We start from the raw sequence: 18,219 nt of genomic DNA on the forward strand, positions 1-18,219 counted from the left end.
GCCAATCCTTTAGTATCTAAAACTAAGGGTTTATTGTAAGGAAAAAAAAGAAAGAAAAAGACAGGATTTATTAAATGTAAAGCTGTCAGATACATACAGAGACTTCAGAGTCCATATATCAGGTTCTTAGCAGTATTGATGAGTTTGCTGGCTTGAAAGTCTCCCTGGAACATCCACAGCTTGTATAGGTCATTCAGGCTTCAGTTTGTAGAAAAGTTACCCCAGTGGGAAGCAGGCCTGAAGACAACATGGAGATGTTGCGGTTGCCTTTTATATTCCTTTGCCATGAGGCTTGTATTTTCTGTGGCCCATACACAAGCTTCACAGCACATGGAAAAGCCTTAGAGGTCTTTGTCCATAGGTCTGCCCTTACATGGCTTGCTGACTCATCAGGTGTATTCCCTGGTGTTTTCAATTGGTTTATTGTACAGCTGATGTCCCTTGATGGGCCATCAAGCTGGCCTAGTGCTGATGCCAATCTGTCTGGGGGTGTCAGCCAGAAACACAGCACAAGATTGGAAATACAGATATACCCTACATATCTGTAACTCACAAAACAAAGGTGCTACAAACATATAAACAAGATAATCATATTTGGCAAATTGTAACATTTTTGTAGTTACTTTCCATAGCATATCTAGCGTGATTCATTGCAATGTTATGATACTGGTATTCATAATAGCATTAAGTGCCTCCCATATTCCACACAGCATCACACAAGGTAGTGGAGGTCATGGTGATGGTGGTGGGGCTGGTGGTGATGAGGGCAGTGATGGTGAGGATGGTGAAGATGGCGGTGATGGTGATAGAGATGAAGGCAGTGGTGGTGACGTGGTGGTTTAGCTCTCCTCTGCCTCCACCCCCCAACTCCTGAGGAGTTAAGCTTTCTTCTTCCTCTGCCGGCCTAGGTTAAAAACCTGATTGAAGAAATGGCAGCTCTGGATGAGATCATCGCCAAGCTGACCAAGGAGAAGAAAGCGCTGCAGGAGGCACATCAGCAGGCCTTAGATGACCTGCAGGCTGAAGAGGACAAAGTCAACACACTGACCAAGGCCAAAGTCAAACTGGAACAGCAAGTGGATGATGTGAGTAAAACATGAATGCAAAGACGAGTGACAGCAATCCCATTGTATGGATGGGCTGTGTGCCGCCAAGGGAACCACCCCAACCCATGTATGGGCAGTGTGCCACCAGGGGAACCACCCTGACCCAGGATGGGCCGTGTGCCCCCAGCGCCCCGACGCTGGGATGGGCCATGTGACTCCAGGGGAACTGCCCTGACACAGGGATGGGCCGTGTTCCCCCAGGAGAACCACTCTGACTCAGGGATGGGCCATGTGCCCCCAAGGGAACCACCCCGATGCACAGGAGATATGTTAGATGCCATGCTAGGTTTCTGCCAGCAATGGTGAAGGGATGTCTCATCAGAGGCAGAGGAAGTGGAGAAGCAGGAGATGTCAGGGGCACTGGAGGGAGTATTTCCCTTCCGAATTTACATTTCTTCCTTCTCTCCAGCTGGAAAGTTCCCTGGAGCAGGAGAAGAAGATCCGAATGGACCTGGAGCGAGCGAAGCGCAAGCTGGAAGGGGATCTGAAGTTGACCCAGGAGTCTGTGATGGATCTGGAGAACGACAAGCAGCAACTGGAGGAGAAACTCAAAAAGTGAGCGCCAGCAATGCCCGGGGAAATACCCTGCAGCCACCCCCAGCAGGCGCTGCTCCCTCCACCTGCTTCCTCCTGCACTGAGCAGGCCTGTGGGTGCAGTGGGCTGGAATTCTCACTTCTTGGGGCTGTTTCCAGACTAGAAATTGCTGATATCCTTTGTAGCATCTAGTGTCACCAGCCATGCTCAGAACCCACTGCACTGGGCACTGTCCAGAGACCCAGGGAGAGCGTCTAACCAGCCCAGCGCAGGAGAGGTTCTCGTCCCCATGTTGCCGTGGGGCCTGAGACTCAGAGGATGCAGTAACTTACCCAGAGGAGCCTGTGGCAGAGGCAGATCTCCCATCTCGTGGTCCAGAACTCTACCCGCCCAATCAAACTGCCTCACAGCACGCCAGGCTTTGGGGAGAAAAGCACCCAAAGCTTTAAGAGAAGCTGTTGTACTGAGCTGTCACCTGCAGCCCCCAGGGGCTGCAAATGTAACCAGCAAGTCGGCAGGGTTGATATCACCTGCTACATCCCAATCCATGGATGGGCCGTGTGCCCCCAGGGGAACCGCCCCGAGGCAGGGATGGGCCGTGTGCCCCCAGGGGAACCCGATGTAAAGGGGTTGGCTTAGGTGCTCTGCTGGAGTTTCTGAACAGTATAAGTTGCAAGTACAGGACATTCCTCCTTTGGTACAGGACAAAGCACGAGTCACTAGATTGCAGGGACGTCTCCTGCAGTGGCCCCTGGGGGACAGGCTAGGAGGGGCCCGGCAGCTGTTCTCTGCCTAAGCTCAGGCCTGTGTCTTGGTTCTGTGCAGGAAAGAGTTTGAGACAAGCCAGCTGAATTCAAGGATTGAAGATGAGCAAGTGCTTGGCGCCCAGCTGCAGAAGAAGATCAAAGAGCTCCAGGTAAAGGAATGTTGTGCAGATCGCACAGGCCTACAGCGAACAGCCAAGGGGCTGGGGAGGAGAGTGCCCCAGGGCTGACAGAGAATCTTGTCCCTGAGTGGGCAGAGCACTGCCTGCCTCCCTGGGCCTGCCACCTCCTCTGGAGAGCTGTGTAGAGAGGGCTCTGCTTTCCACCATCCCTTCCTGCCGGGTCGTCCATGCTAGTGTGTATCCTCCACCCCTCTCTCCAGCCGTGGGGGCTTGATCCCAGTTCAGCTGGGCACGTTTCAGATCGAATGGAGCCAGCTGGCTTCCCCAGATGCTCCTTACTTGCCGACCCAATGGGGGGGCCTTGTTAACCCGGCCATGAGAGAGGTATTCTTGTCAGCAGCGCTCTGAGCACTGATCTCACTGAGCTGCCTGGGGAAAGCCAAGAAAGTGTAGTGAGGCTGGTGCGCTCTGGACCAATCCCAGGCAGGATCTGTAGGGGAGGCAGGTTAAATGGTGTTGGATTTGCAGGTTTTTTAATTAAAAACTCAAAGACAAGCTCCTGGCCTTTCAGCCAGGAGGGAGCTAACCCTTTGCCTGCACACCAGAACCTCAAATCCAGCCCCTCAAGCCCTGATGTCACAGTTTGGGCCCCTCTCACAAAGGGCCAAACCAGAACCCCAGGGCCGGATCGCCCTACTGTGGGAGTGGGGCTGGGCTTGGAATCCTGGTTCACAGCTGGACACAGATTGGGTGGCCCAGACCCAACTCTCCAAAGGCTTTAGGGGTGATTGTGTTAGCAGAATCAGTGTTGGGACTGCAGCGGGGATGTTAGCCCAGCCCAGGAGCCTGGAGCACTGGCCCACTGTCCCAGTGGGGTGGCTTGGTGCTGCAGTGAGGCTCTCGCTCCAGCTGGGACGCTAGGGACGCTGATGCTGCCAGCGTTTTGCCTGGCCCCATAGCACCTGCCACGCTTTGCCCCCTGCCAGGCCCGCATTGAGGAGCTGGAGGAGGAGCTGGAGGCAGAGCGAGCGGCGAGGGCCAAGGTGGAGAAGCAGCGTGCGGAAGTGGCGCGGGAGCTGGAGGAGCTGAGCGAGCGGCTGGAGGAGGCGGGCGGTGCGACAGCTGTCCAGCTGGAGATGAACAAGAAACGGGAGGCAGAGTTCCTGAAGCTGCGCAGGGACCTGGAGGAAGCGACGCTGCAACACGAGTCGACAGCTGCGGCCCTGCGCAAGAAACACGCCGACACCGTGGCCGAGCTGGGCGAGCAGATCGACAACCTGCAGAGGGTCAAGCAGAAGCTGGAGAAGGAGAAGAGTGAGATGAAGATGGAGGTGGACGACCTGTCGTCCAACATTGAGTATCTCACCAAGAACAAGGTGAGGGGTTGGGGGGCTGTGAGCAGGGCTGCCCCCTGCTGGGTGGAACCAGACCTGCTTAGGGGTGGGGGATTAGGGTGCCCGAGAGCGGCTGGAGCCCGAGGCAGGCTCTAAGTTCTAACATGGCAAGTGCAGGTGGTTTGCTCAGCTCTGATGTTCGCTTGGCCAAGTCACTAACCTCCCAGCCTCCAGCTACAAGTGGGGATAACGACGCCTACCTGCTCCGTGCTGGGGTGGAGGGGGGGCTCTGAACCTGCTAAGATCAGAGCAAAGGCTGGAGCCGCCCAAGATGCTGCATGTCTGCAGAACAATAGCTGAGCTGTCTGTATTGAAGGCAGCTGCAGGTCCTGTTCCTACCGAGGGGGACATGAGAGGGTCCCCTACTGGCAGGGCTCTGTGTGAGAGGCTAATGGGAATCCTGTTAGCATCACTCAGCTGGGTCAGAGAAGGATGGATTCCCCAGTCTCAAACCATAGCCTAGGAGGCAGGACAGTTCCCGGGGTGGTGTGTTCAGCAGCTGAGCCTGTTTGGAAGAACAAAGTTGTCTAGGTCAGGGCTGCCAATGTGACACTGCCCTGGCTGCTCGCTGCAGGCAAATGCAGAGAAGCTGTGCCGAACGTATGAGGACCAGCTGAGTGAGGCCAAGTCCAAAGTGGATGAGCTGCAGCGCCAGCTGGCCGATGTGAGCACCCAGCGCAGCCGGCTGCAGACTGAGAACGGTAGGTTCGGGATTGGCTGAGAGGGGCCCCGAGGCTGGGCTTGCTAAACTAGGGGACTGGGATCAGCCACTTGCAGTTTGTCCTGCCTCTCGGAGAAGTCAGTGTGCTCTTCTGGCAAAGCAGTGCCCCTGAGGAGCTAAGCAGCTGCAGAATGTACCCGCCGGCCCCACTCCGGGCGGGCAGCATGGCAGAACAGCGGAGACAGTGACAGGAGAGGACTAGCATCAGCATCAGTATGACTATGGAATGTGCCATGCCCTCAATTGTTAACAGCAGGAAGCTACCTGCTGGCAGAATTCCCCCTCTGCCCCAGCAGTGCAGCTGCTGCCTTTGGGTCCAGGCTGGAGACCCGGCAAGGCTGGGTTCTGCCCAGATTCTCCTGGGATCTGTGCTGAAAGGGCTGAGTGCATCAGGGAGCTGAGACATTAAGTTGAGGTTCCTGCTGCCCAGGTGAGAGGTAAAGAGCACCTGGCACGAGGGATAATAGGCCCATTGCCCAGGCCAACACCCCCCACACTAGCAAGCCAGATTCTGCTACCCTAGACCGTGTGGGGACCATGCAGGGCCCAGACTAGGTGCCAGCTCCTCTCAGCCTGGCTGAGATCCAACTCATTGCTCAGGGGATGGGGAGTGCTATTTTGACTGACTCTGAGCTAGTGCTGGGACATAACTGCAAGGCTGGCTCCAGACTCCTCTAGCTCTGTGGGAGCGCAGAGATGGGCCCAGGCCTATTGCTGTGAGCGAGCGCATCACCTTGGGCCCCCTGGAACTGTAGGCAGTTGGGGGTCAGTTCTGCACCACATCGGTCAGTGGTCCCAGGGAGCTGAAGGATACGAGCACATGGCCTTGCATGGCTTCCATTTGCCCAGCTCCATTCCAGTTGTTTGGCTTTGTCTGCACTAGGGGAGCTAAGCCGGCTGCTGGAGGAAAAGGAGTCTTTTATAAATCAGCTGAGCCGTGGCAAGACTTCGTTTACCCAGACTATTGAGGAACTCAAGAGGCAGCTGGAAGAAGAGACCAAGGTAAGGCTGTGTGAGGGAGACGAATGGCTCTCTGGGGCCTCTCTCCTGCGGGAGGGAGGTTTGCTGGCCAGCCAGGAAGGGAGCTGGGGAGCCCAGTAATGTGGATTTGCACCTGAGTCCCTAGAAAGGGATGGAAAATCACAGAATCGTAGCAGATTAGGGTTGGAAGAGACCTCAGGAGCTCACCTAGTCCAGCCCCCAGCTCAAAGCAGGACCAACCCCAATTAAATCATCCCAGCTAGGGCTTTGTCAAGCCTGACCTTAAAAACCTCTAAGGATGGAGATTCCACCACCTCCCTAGGTAACCCATTCCAGTGCTTCACCACCCTTCTAAGGAAAAAGTTTTTCGTAATATCCAACCTAGACCTCCCCCACTGTAACTTAAGACCATTACTCCTTGTTCTGACATCTGCCACCACTGAGAACAGCTGAGCTCCATCCTCTTTGGAACCCCCCTTCAGGTAGTTGAAGGCTGCTATCAAATCCCCCCTCACTCTTCTCTTCTGCAGACCAAATAAGCCCAGTTCCCTCAGCCTCTCCTCATAAGTCATGTGCCCCAGCTCCCTAATCATTTTCATTGCCCTCTGCTGGACTCTCTCCAATTTGTCCACATCCTTTCTGTAGTGTGTGTGTGTGTTGTGGGGGTGGGGGCGGGAGGGGAATGTCCCAAACTGGATGCAATACTCCAGAGGTGGCCTCTCCAGTGCTGAATAGAGGGGAATAATCACTTCCTTCGATCTGCTGGCAATGCTCCTACTAATGCAGCCCAATATGCGGTTAACTTTCTTGGCAACAAGGGCACACCGTTGACTCATATCCAGCTTCTCATCCACTGTAATCCCCAGGTCCTTTTCTGCAGAACTGCTGCTTAGCCAGTTGGTCCCCAGCCTGTAGCACTGCCTGGGATTCTTCCATCCTAAGTGCAGGACTCTGCACTTGTCCTTGTTGAACTTCATCAGATTTCTTTTGGTCCAATCCTCTAATTTGTCTAGGTCACTCTGGACCCTATCCCTACCCTCCAGCATATCTACCTCTCCCTGCATCTTAGTGTCATCCATGAACTTGCTGAGGGGTGCAATCCATCCCATCATCCAGATCATTAATGAACATGTTGAACAAAACCATCCCCAGGACCGACCCCTAAGGCACTTTGCTTGATACTGGCCGCCAACTAGACATCGAGCTGTTGATCAGTACCCGTTGAGCCAATGATCTAGCCAGCTTTCTATCCACCAAACTGCCAGTCATTGGCCAGACCGACACTGGGCCTGGCTATGCTCAGGGGTACCCAGCCCAGCCAAGCCCAGCAAGGGGCTGAAGCCACTGCTCTGAGCAGGAAAAACATGCCTTAGCGGGTAGCTGTGCGGGGGGGGGGGGGGCCTTGGCCAGCACAGACCCTGGGAATGGGACCCTGCGCCTGGTGCTGGGGTTGGATCTAAGGTGACCAGACAGCACATGTGAAAAATTGGGACAGGGGTGGGGGGTAACAGGAGCCTATATAAGAAAAAGACCCCAAAATCAGGACTGTCCCTATAAAATCAGGACATCTGGTCACCCTAGTTGGATCCAGCCCTGATCAGTCATGAGCAGTAGCTCAGCCCAGGCAGTGGCTTTCTGGGGCCCTGTGTGAAGAGAGCTGGTGGGTGTTGGTCTGCCACCCAGCAGGCTGCTCTCTGCACACCCCCACATGCACCCCTGCCACTGCACAACTTGGGGTCAGTCTCAGCAAAGTGGCCAGGGAGGCTGAATTCCCTTCTGCTAGGCTGCCCCTGCAGGGCCAGTTTGTGGCACACAGGAGAGGAGACCAGCACTGCTGCTGCTGGTGTGGGACTTGCCCTGCACAGGAAGCACCAGTTCCCAGGCCAGCAATCCAGCATCCTTCACCAGAGCTAGATTCCCCACGCTAAAGGAGGCACTGCCCCAGCCGGGTCCTGGCCTTGGGCAGCGCTGGCTCAGTGTGAAGGCTGATTCCCACCCCAGGCCCGGGGGGAGCCCGCTGTCCATCTCAGCCTTCCTGCCTTCCCCTTTGCAGTCCAAAAATGCCTTGGCTCACGCTCTGCAAGCCTCGCGCCATGACTGCGACCTGCTGCGGGAGCAGTACGAGGAGGAGGTGGAGGCCAAGGGGGAGCTCCAGAGGACCCTGTCGAAGGCCAATGCTGAGGTGGCCCAGTGGAGAACCAAGTACGAGACAGATGCCATTCAGAGGACAGAGGAGCTGGAGGAAGCCAAGTAAGTTCCAGCAAGGTTCATGCACTGGGCACTGGCTGCTCCATCCTCTTGCTGGGGCTGCTTGGTGGCAGATCTCCAGGGTGGCAGCAGCTCTCTGCAAAGGGATAGGGCACCTCCTGAGCTGACACTCCCACGTATAGCTGCAGAGACATCTCTGCGTTCACACAGAGATGCAGCTTGGCTCAGCAAACGCCCGCATGCTGGACCCAGCCAAGGGATACGTTGCCTGTTGGCACTGAGCGTGAGAACAGGGCTCTCTCTGCCCCAAGCTGCCAACCACCAGTTCTGCCCAGGGACTGCCCTGAACGTCCAGCATGTTGCTCAGTGGGGGCTTGCATTGGGATCTGTGTATCAGCCAACATGTCTACGGGTGCACACACAGCCATGTGCCAAATGGGTTTGCATGGGGGCCGGCAGCTGTCCAAGAGTGGAGTGACGTTTATGGAAGAACATAAGCGTGGCCATATGGGGTCAGACCAAAGGTCCATCTAGCGCAGTATCTTGTCTTCTGACAATGCCAAGTGCCCCAGAGGGAATGAACAGAACAGGTAATCATCAAGTGATCCACCCCCTGGTGCCCATTCACAGCTCTGGCAAACAGAGGGTAGGGACACCATCCCTCTCCATCCTGCTAATAGCCATTGATGGACCTATCCTCCATGAATTTATCTAGTTCTTTTTTGAACCCTGTTATAGTTTTGGCCTTCACAACATCCTCTGGCAAGGAGTTCCACAGGTTGACTGCACCTTATGTGAAGAAATACTTCCTTTTTGTTTGTTTTAAACCTCGTATCTATTAAATTCATTGGGTGACCCCTACTTCTTGTGTGTAAGTGGGGGAATGGCTCCACTAGTGTGGGGAACTTTCCTGGCTTATACGCTACCCTGGTGGAATTGGCTAGTGAAAGGATCTGAGTCCTCGCTCCCACTCCCTTTACCCAGAGAGGGAGGACTCCACTTCGCCTCTCTTGTGTGGCAGAGTCCTCGCTCTGGAGCACAGGGACATCACAAACAGCCATCTCTGGAAAGGAAGGGAAATTCACAGTCTGTCCCTCGCATGTCCCAGGCCCTGGCTGTGCTGCAGGGATGCCGCAGGTCGGACACTTGCTTTGGTGGTGGCCACATGCCCTCAGGCTGTAGGTGGCAGGACCTTTCTTCCCAGTGTCGCACCCTCCCTCCTCCCCCCATTGGGGTTATGATCCCCCTCCCAGTGCATCCTGCAAGGACTCTTGGCTGGGGGCGTCTCCCTGCGCTGGGCCCGCTGCCCAGGCTCCCCCCCTCTCTCCCCAGCCATTCACTGCACTTGGCTCTGGACGGCTCCAGCTCCACTCTCCCTCAGCGCTGCTGCTGCTGCTCTGCCTCCAGCTGCCTGGGCTGCTCCTCCGGCTCTGACCAGCGTGGCCCTGCTCCCCAGCTCAGCTTGGGCTCCTGCTCTCTCCTTAGCTCTGCCCCATTCTGGCCCAGGCAGCTCCAGCTCACATGGAGGACAGCCTCCCCCAGCCTCCTGACTCCCTCATTGGCCTGCCTGCCCTGTCAATCAGGCTGACCTGGAGCACTGGCCTCTCCCCATTGGTCCTGGGGACTGTCAGTCTCAGGGTCCTGATTTCTCATCAGTCCTTCTCCCTTCTTTTGATATTGGGAGAGGGCTAACCCAACCCCCACTGAGTTTAATGAGAGGCCAGCAGCCCCCTTACGTCTGGGCCCAGAACTCCTTCCTTCCTTCCTCTCCGGGTCAGGACAGGAGAATCCAGAGGATGGGCTTGAGCCCAAGTCCATTGAGGTCAATGGCAAGATTCTCCAGGCTTGGAATCAGGCCCCTGTTAATTGAATTGGCTTGAGGCGCACTCCTGCTGGGCTCTGTCCCCACGTGTGGGAGCTGCTATGCCCAGCCTCTAGCTCACCCTCTAACGCTGGTTGGCAGGAAGAAGCTGGCCATCCGGCTGCAGGAGGCAGAGGAGGCCGTGGAGGCAGCGCATGCCAAGTGCTCCTCCCTGGAGAAGACCAAGCACCGGCTGCAGACGGAGATCGAGGACCTGTCCATTGACCTGGAGAGAGCTAACTCTGCGGCCGCCGCGCTGGACAAAAAGCAGCGCAACTTTGACCGGATCTTGGCCGAATGGAAGCAGAAGTATGAGGAGACCCAGGCAGAGCTGGAGGCCTCGCAGAAAGAGTCGCGCAGCCTGAGCACGGAGCTCTTCAAACTCAAGAATGCCTACGAGGAGTCCCTGGACAACCTGGAAACCCTCAAACGCGAGAACAAGAACCTCCAAGGTACAGCTGGGCTGTGTCCCCCAGCTCTGCGTCCCTGGGGTCGGACGCAGCCAGGCTCCGGCCCCCAGCTCCGCATCCCTCTGGGGTCAGGCGCAGCTGGGCTCCAGCCCTCAGCTCTACCACTCTACCTGTCCCTGGGGCTGAGCACAGCCGGGCTCCAGCCCCCAGCTCCGCGTCCCTGGGGCCTGGCACAGCCGGGCTCCAGCCCCCAGCTCTGCGTCTCTGGGGCCAGGCGCAGCCGGGCTCCGGCCCTCAGCTCCGTGTCCCTGGGGTCAGGTGCAGCTGGGCTCCAGCCCTCAGCTCTACCACTCTACCTGTCCCTGGGGCTGAGCACAGCCGGGCTCCGGCCCTCAGCTCCGTGTCCCTGGGGTCAGGTGCAGCTGGGCTCCAGCCCTCAGCTCTACCACTCTACCTGTCCCTGGGGCTGAGCACAGCCAGGCTCCGCCCCCCAGCTCTGCGTCCCTGGGGTCGGGCACAGCCGGCCTCTGGCCCTCAGCTCCACGTCCCTGGGGTCGGGCACAGCCGGCCTCTGGCCCTCAATTCCGCATCCCTGGGGTCGGATGCAGCCGGGCTCCGGCCCTCAGCTCTACCACTCTGCCTGTCCCTGGGGCTGAGCACAGCCGGGCTCCGGCCCCCAGCTCCGCGTCCCTGGGGCCTGTGCAGCCGGGCTCCGGCCCCCAGCTCTGCGTCTCTGGGGCCTGGCGCAGCCGGGCTCCGGCCCCCAGCTCTGCGTCCCTGGGGTCGGGCACAGCCGGCCTCTGGCCCTCAGCTCCGCGTCCCTGGGGTCGGGCACAGCCGGCCTCTGGCCCTCAATTCCGCATCCCTGGGGTCGGGTGCAGCCGGGCTCCAGCCCTCAGCTCTACCACTCTGCCTTTCCCTGGGGCTGAGCACAGCCGGGCTCCGGCCCCCAGCTCCGCGTCCCTGGGGCCAGGCGCAGCCAGGCTCCGGCCCCCAGCTCTGCGTCTCTGGGGCTGGGCGCAGTCGGGCTCCGGCCCTCAGCTCTACCACTCTGCCTGTCCCTGGGGCTGAGCACAGCTGGGCTCCAGCCCCCAGCTCCACGTCTATGGGGCTGGGCACAGCTGGGCTCTGGCCCTCAGCTCTACCACTCTGCTTGTCCCTGGGGCCGGGCAATGTTTGTGGCTCAGCGTAGAGCACTGCACTAGCAGCACTGCAAGGCAGGAAGCTTGTGCTATTTGCGAGCTACCTAGATTTATGCCTAGTGACACCAACACTATGAACCCCTGGGATAGTCACTTGTGTTGCGGGCTAGATTTGCCTTCCGGGCAGGGATTTGACCCCACATGGCCCTCGCCCAGGGTGCGAGTTTGGCCCCGCCTGGCCCTCGGCCAGGGTGTGAGTTTGGCCCCGCTTGGCCCTCAGCTGGAGTGTGAGTTTGGCCCCGCCTGGCCCTTGGCCGGAGTGTGTTTGGCACTGTGTGGCAGTTTGCACCACCCCAGGCTGGGCTGCTGGACTTGGGGGGCCCCAGACCCTGTCCCACCGGCTGCTAGTCTGAAGTTGGTAGTTGTTCCATGAAGCTGCATTTTGTCCAAGGCAGCATGGGGGCACCCCCAGGCCAGCACTGTTCCCCTGCCTGCAGAGCACAGCCATGTCTCTGGGCCTAGCCAGTGTGGGGTTTTGGAGGGGCAGAGAGAGAGAGAGCCCCTGCCCAGCTGAAAGTGCCCAAACAGCCCACTTGAGGGCCTGGGGCTGCAGGTAGTGCTGGAAGGGGTCCGAATCCACATCCCACAACTGCGAGTCTGGGTGGTTGCCCTTTGTCAGGCAGGCCGAGGATGGAGGGAGGGGGTTTGAAGCCAGGGGCTTTGCTTGACCGTCGTGGGAAAGCCAGAGATTAGGGGAACGCGGGCCCTGCATGCTCACGCTCTGTCCTCCTGCCCAGAGGAAATCGCTGACCTGACGGACCAGATCAGCCTGAGTGGCAAGACCATTCACGAGCTGGAGAAGGTGAAGAAGGCCCTGGAAAGTGAGAAGACCGACATCCAGGCAGCGCTGGAGGAGGCTGAGGTGGGTCTGGGCCGCCCTGAGGAAAGGAATGGGGCTCACGCTAACGAATGCCCCATTCCAGGGCCTTGCGCATTGCAATGCCCTGTGCAGCCCCCTCCCTGTGGTGCCCCAGGTCTGGGGATCTAAACTCTTCTGGGTGCCGTCAGCCTGTCAGAAATGCTCTCCGAGCCACTGCTGCCCCGGCACCCCTTCACCCACGTTGCTTTTGGGCAGTTATCAGACACTCCCCAAACAACCACCCCTGCCCAGGGCGATGGCTGCCACCTGCCCAGAGGTCTCTAGTGTTGCAGGGGCTATGGGGCAGGCCTCCTAGGCTCTGTCCCTGCTCCGGCACTAACGTGTTCTGTGACCTTGGGCAAGTCACCACATTTGTCCCTTGGGTTCCCCATTTGCCAGTGGTGGGTTGTGAGGATCCCAGTGAGCCCGTTGCTTGCAGTACAGCCCACAGCTGCTGTTCTCGGTGACCGAGTGCGCGGCCGGCCAGTTCAGCCAGCCAGTGCCAGGGCTGGGCGAGGGTTACCACCTCTGACCCAGCAACTCTGCCCCTCGGTCTCTTGGCCCCACTGTGCCCAGCACAGGTCTCTCGGTACAGCCACGTTTTCAAAGGGGAGGCAGGGCCAAATCCAGCCAGGAGAGGGACCTCACAGTGCATAACACTAATGCCCATCTGCTACTGCCTGTAGGGGGCACTGGAGCATGAGGAGAGCAAGACTCTGCGGATCCAGCTCGAACTGTCCCAGATCAAGGCTGATGTGGAGAGGAAACTGGCCGAGAAGGACGAGGAATTTGAGAACCTCAGGTAGGGAGGCCCTGGGGCTGGGGGCAGGAGCCCTGGCAGCGCCTGCCTGTGCCCACCTCCCATTGCTATCTCACCCATGGGTGTGGCTTGGCAGAGCTCTCTGCAGAGCTGGCATAACCCCAGGGTAAAGGCAAAGGCCAGGGGTCCAGACTCCCACCAGTAAGCTCTGAGCACTGGTGGTGGATTAACCCCTCTCCTCGCGCAGGCGTAACCACCAGCGAGCCATGGAGTCCATGCAGGCCACACTGGATGCAGAGGCCAAGGCCAGGAACGAGGCTATCCGGCTGAGGAAGAAGATGGAGGGCGACCTGAATGAGATGGAGATCCAGCTGAGCCATGCCAACCGCCAGGCTGCTGAGTCCCAGAAACTTGTCCGGCAGCTCCAGGCCCAAATCAAGGTGAGTGCGGCCCCACACGGGGGGCAGGGCTCCAGCTGCTGTGCTGGGCGGGGGTGATTACAGCGCTCTGGAGCTGCCCTAGCCCCCAGCTGAAGGCAGGGGCAGGGCCAGCTGATGCACCAGCTGGCCCTGCCCTGCCCACTGCCACCCAGAAGCTGATGGCCCCAGACCTGCATCCAGCCACCCTCTGGGTGGATTAGGCCCCATCCATCTCTCTCCCCCCTTGACTGTGTGTGTGGCTGCCGCGGGCAGGACTTGCAGATCGAGCTGGATGACACCCTGCGCCACAACGATGACCTGAAGGAGCAGGCGGCAGCCCTGGAAAGGCGCAACAACCTGCTGCTGGCTGAGGTGGAGGAGCTGCGGGCAGCGCTGGAGCAGGCTGAGCGGGGCAGGAAGCTGGCTGAGCAGGAACTGCTGGAGGCCACTGAGAGAGTCAATCTGCTGCACTCCCAGGTGAGCGGGAGCCTGTGCAGCCCCAGCCCATAGGGTAGGGGGGCACACATGGGGTGGTTTGCTAGGCCCCTTCACCCCACACAGCACAGCACCCTGGGCCACTGAGCTGCGAGTGCCAAGTTCCAGGCCCTTCCACACTGCAAGGACAGAGACTTCAGAGATGACTGGAACCAGCCAGGGCCCTGCCACTGCCTGGCCCAGTCTGGGCCTGCCCTGTGGGAACAACCATGTGCCACCCACCCCCACATGAACAGCCCACCCTGCCTCTGTGCGAACAGCCCCAGCCTAGTTCCATCCCATGTGAATAACCTGGCCTTGTTGCTGCTCCAGAACACAGGCCTGATTAACCACAAGAAGAAGATGGAGGCGGACCTCGCCCAGCTGAGCTCGGAGGTGGAGGAGGCCGTGCAGGAGTGTCGCAACGCTGAGGAGAAGGCCAAGAAAGCCATCACCGACGTAAGGGAGCAGGCGGGGTGCTAGCCACAGGCTCAGCAAGCAGGCGGGGCCTTCAGGGACTGGGCCTGGGCCTGCGTGGTCATGCATGCTGGTGCTGCCACTCCAGGGGAAGCAGGCCAGTATTCATAGAGTCCATGGTCAGAAGGGACCACTGTGATGCCCTGGTCTGAGCTCCTGTAGAACAGGCCAGGGACCGGCCCCACAACAATCCCTAGAGCAGAACATGTAGAATAACACCCAGTTCTGATTCAAAAGCTGCCTGTGCTGGAGCTTCCCTCAGGGCCCTTGGTAAATTGTTCCAGGGGGTAATCCTCCTCTCTGGTAAACACTTACACCATATTTACAGCCTGAATTGGTCTCGCTTCAACTCCCAGCCACTGGAGCCTGTTAGACCTTCCTCTGCGAGACTGAAGAGCCCAGTATTAAATACTGGTTCCCTATTCAGGTACTTGCAGACTGATCAAGTCACCCCTGAACCCTCTCTGTTAAGCTAAGTTGATTGAGCCCCATGAGGCTCTCACAATAAGACAGCAGCTCATGTTGTTGGGGGCTCACTGCTGCCCTCTGTGTAGAACCTGGTGGGAGGGGTGTCATGGATCAGCAGCCTGCATGGGATGGACAACGAACCTGCATCCCTCTCCCGTAATCCTGCCAGCGGCACTGACTGATTGCACGAGGCCCGGCCCAGGCACTGACAGACACCACTCCCTTTGGTCCCCTCAGGCAGCCATGATGGCAGAGGAGCTGAAGAAAGAGCAGGACACCAGCGCGCACCTGGAGCGGATGAAGAAGAACATGGAGCAGACCATCAAGGACCTACAGATGCGCCTGGATGAGGCCGAGCAGATCGCCCTGAAAGGGGGCAAGAAGCAGATCCAGAAGCTGGAGGCCAGGGTAAGTGCTGGCAGGGTTCCCAAGTGCAGACTAGGCTCAGGTGGCGTCTCCTCCCCCAGCTCCTCCCCAGCTGCCAGGCCAGGGCCTGGTCCTCTCAGCTCAGCCTGATCTGGGCAGCTAGAAGCCCAGAGCCGATCACCCTGCTTCTGCCCACAGGTGCGCGAGCTGGAGGGGGAGCTGGACATCGAGCAGAAGAAGAACGCCGAGACTCAGAAAGGCATTCGCAAGTACGAGAGGAGGGTCAAAGAGCTGACATACCAGGTACAGCCCTGCAGGGCTCCCCCCAACCCCCAAAGCCAGTTCCTTGCCTGCCCCTGCTCCCACACCAGACTCCTGATGATGTCCCCCCACTCCCCCAGTCCAGGCTCCCAGCCTCACCTGCCTGCCCCCACCAGGTGCCAAGCCTCAGCCCCTACCTGCAGGAAGCCCCAGTCCCTGGGCACAGCACACGTCACCTGCAAGAAAACCCCTAGCCTCTCCGAGCCCTCCCCAAGGCAACATGGGGCTCCTGGCCTAGTCCCCTCCCTACAATGCCTCCTGACTTCTGCTGCCCCAGGATGGCCTCCTCACTGCCCCAGGGTAGGAAGCAGTGGCTGAGCAGCCATGAGTGAGCCTGGGCTATGTGGGGAGGGGGTGGGGTCTGTGGCAGTGGATCTTCACTGTGGGTCCATGGGGAGGGGAGATCAGCCAGTAAGGGAAAGTGCGGGAGGGGAAGCTGTGGCCAGGCCAGGGGCAGGCAGCACCCTGGCCAGAAGGCCGAGTGGCAGAGGCTGACGACTCACTAGTGGGCCTGGCTGGGCTCTTTCAGACTGAGGAGGACAGGAAGAACCTGGCACGGATGCAGGACCTGATTGACAAACTGCAGAGCAAGGTCAAGAGCTACAAGCGCCAGTTCGAGGAGGCGGTAAGTGCCAGGCTGAGATCCCACACCCCGGCCCTCCTAGGCAGGACACATCTGGCCCCCTCTCCTGCCAGGGCTCAGCCTGCTCCTGAAGGGCCTGGGCTTCCCCATAGCCCAGCACTGGGACCAGAGCGAGCCCAGGCCCAAGCCAGCCGGGGTCCTTGCCACTCTGCCAGGGAGCCCTCCTTGCAGCAGAGGTGTGAACATGCTGGCAGGGCAGGACCGGACAATTGTACCCACCTGCCCAGCCTGTGGCTTGGGCCTAGCCTCCAGGGCTGGGATTCCAGCACCGCCCCTTGCCGAGGAAGGAGATGTACAAAGCTGCTCAGGAATTGAGGGGCTGGGAATTCAGGCCAGGACCTGCCCCCTCAAAGCAGAGGGCGCTGCTGGCACCTCAGTCCAGGCCGCGGCTCATCCTTGGAGAGTCCTGACCCCCTTTGCACTGCTGGGCGCAGGAGCAGCAGGCCAACTCCAACCTGGTGAAGTACCGCAAGGTGCAGCACGAGCTGGACGACGCTGAGGAGCGGGCCGATATCGCCGAGACGCAGGTGAACAAGCTGCGCTCCCGCACCAGGGACGTCATCACCTCCAAGGTAAGGTGCCAGCTGCAGGGCCTGGCTCTGCTGGGGAATGGGGGGCTCAGCAAGGCCTGAACTAACCTGGACGTGGGTCCTGAGGGGGCAGGGGAGAGATCACAGAGAAGCTGCCCGGGGCTACAGCCAGCTCCATGTTTGCGCCAGCTCCATGAGCAGCGAGTCCCATGGCTGCAGGCTTATCAAATGGGCCCACAGACCCCAGCTTCCCTCAATGGCCTGGCCCCAGGGGGCCTGGCCAAGACCAGCCAGGAGGAGGTCCAGACCAGACCAGGTCCATGCAGGGAACAGCAGCCACTCCTGGGAGTGAGCCATGTTCTGCGACTCAGATAGGTGCCTGGCACAGGCCCCTGCAGGGGGCGCTGCCGCTGGCAGGACAGTTGCACCCTGCGCCACCCCAGTAAAACGTCCCTGAGTCCATGTTTCTTTTCTGTTGCCAGCATGAGGAGTAGGAGCCGCAGCACCCAGCCTGCTGCCATCACACCCAGCTGTTGTGTGTTAGGTGCAACTGGCTGCAACAGTCATTGCATCTCTGTGCTGAGTGAATAAACAGCTTCCAAAGAACACAGGCTCCTTGCTGTCTGTGGGGCGGGAGAGCACCCCAGTGTGGCTCCATGCACAGGGGCTTGCATCAACCCAAGAACAGTTGGCACCAGGCCTGCAAGAGGAATGTGCCAAGAGCCAAGCAGCGAGGGAAACTGAGGCAGGGAGTTTGCTACCAGCTAGGACCTAGTTACCCTTTGGGATCAGCCCCCGAGGGGGCGGTGGGAAGCTGCCTGAGAGCACACATGATTGTGCAGGGAGCAGCCCGATGGAGGATGTGGGAGCAAAGGGATGGGACCATGGAGAGTTTGGTATTAACCATTAACTCTGGTTTAGAATTGCACAGGCCAGGCCAGCTCCAGTACCCAGGTGGCGAACAAGCCCCAGCTGTCATTTAGCCCCTATGAGCAGCACTGGCTGGGAAGTCCCAACCCTCAGCCGAACAGGCCCAGCTTTGGCAGCAGCTCAGCAAACTATGCTGGCTCCTCAGCAAGGTGCTTCAGCCCTGCTGCTGCTCGAGGGGGACACGAGCCAGGGAGGGGAGAGATCAGTTATTGGAGCAGGCCCCTGGAGGAGCCAAAGAAGTGGCTATTTCATTGCAGCGCCAGGTCCATTGTTGGAAGAGCTCCTGTTACCCCCGCCCCAAGGCTGTCTTCATCAGGACACAGCAAGGCAGCGACTAGGGCAACGTTCTAATATCTTAAATGTGTGACCCAGCTTCACATCCCAAGACTGCTTTTTGCAGCAAGCATGGCCTGACTCACTGACCTCAGGGTGAGGGAACAATCTCGAGTGGCACTGGAGCGAGAGGGGAACACAGGGCTGCTGAGGTCCCCAGGATGCAATTCGAGTCAGATCAGATATTGAAGGGGGAGCTACTGCAGACCGTGCTCCCGCTCTCCAGCTGCAAGGACTGGGGAGACGCTACTGAACAGGCCCTTTTCCTGGGGCTGCATGGACAAATCAATGCAGAGTAAGGGTGCGGCTACGCTGCAATAAAATACCCATAACTG

The 18,219-nt window shown here is 58.9% G+C and overlaps 1 protein-coding gene across 1 annotated transcript in view; it reads left to right on the forward strand.

Annotated features, from left to right (window-relative positions):
* The window catches only part of MYH7B (myosin heavy chain 7B), a 55,308-nt gene extending 38,081 nt beyond the window's left edge, over window positions 1-17,227 (forward strand). The window contains exons 25-42 of the mRNA XM_050917231.1: window positions 909-1,085; window positions 1,516-1,661; window positions 2,467-2,557; window positions 3,514-3,903; window positions 4,496-4,622; window positions 5,526-5,644; window positions 7,677-7,873; window positions 9,795-10,144; window positions 12,042-12,166; window positions 12,850-12,965; window positions 13,171-13,363; window positions 13,616-13,819; window positions 14,150-14,275; window positions 14,999-15,169; window positions 15,326-15,430; window positions 15,978-16,073; window positions 16,526-16,663; window positions 17,104-17,227. Coding sequence (XP_050773188.1) covers window positions 909-1,085; window positions 1,516-1,661; window positions 2,467-2,557; window positions 3,514-3,903; window positions 4,496-4,622; window positions 5,526-5,644; window positions 7,677-7,873; window positions 9,795-10,144; window positions 12,042-12,166; window positions 12,850-12,965; window positions 13,171-13,363; window positions 13,616-13,819; window positions 14,150-14,275; window positions 14,999-15,169; window positions 15,326-15,430; window positions 15,978-16,073; window positions 16,526-16,663; window positions 17,104-17,115 — 2,883 coding nt within the window. The 3' untranslated portion in view covers window positions 17,116-17,227. The remainder of the gene's footprint in view (window positions 1-908; window positions 1,086-1,515; window positions 1,662-2,466; window positions 2,558-3,513; window positions 3,904-4,495; window positions 4,623-5,525; window positions 5,645-7,676; window positions 7,874-9,794; window positions 10,145-12,041; window positions 12,167-12,849; window positions 12,966-13,170; window positions 13,364-13,615; window positions 13,820-14,149; window positions 14,276-14,998; window positions 15,170-15,325; window positions 15,431-15,977; window positions 16,074-16,525; window positions 16,664-17,103) is intronic.
* The last annotated feature ends 992 nt before the right edge of the window (window positions 17,228-18,219 follow it).

This window comes from Gopherus flavomarginatus, chromosome 11, assembly GCF_025201925.1.
Source record: "Gopherus flavomarginatus isolate rGopFla2 chromosome 11, rGopFla2.mat.asm, whole genome shotgun sequence".
Lineage (NCBI taxonomy): Eukaryota > Metazoa > Chordata > Testudines > Testudinidae > Gopherus > Gopherus flavomarginatus.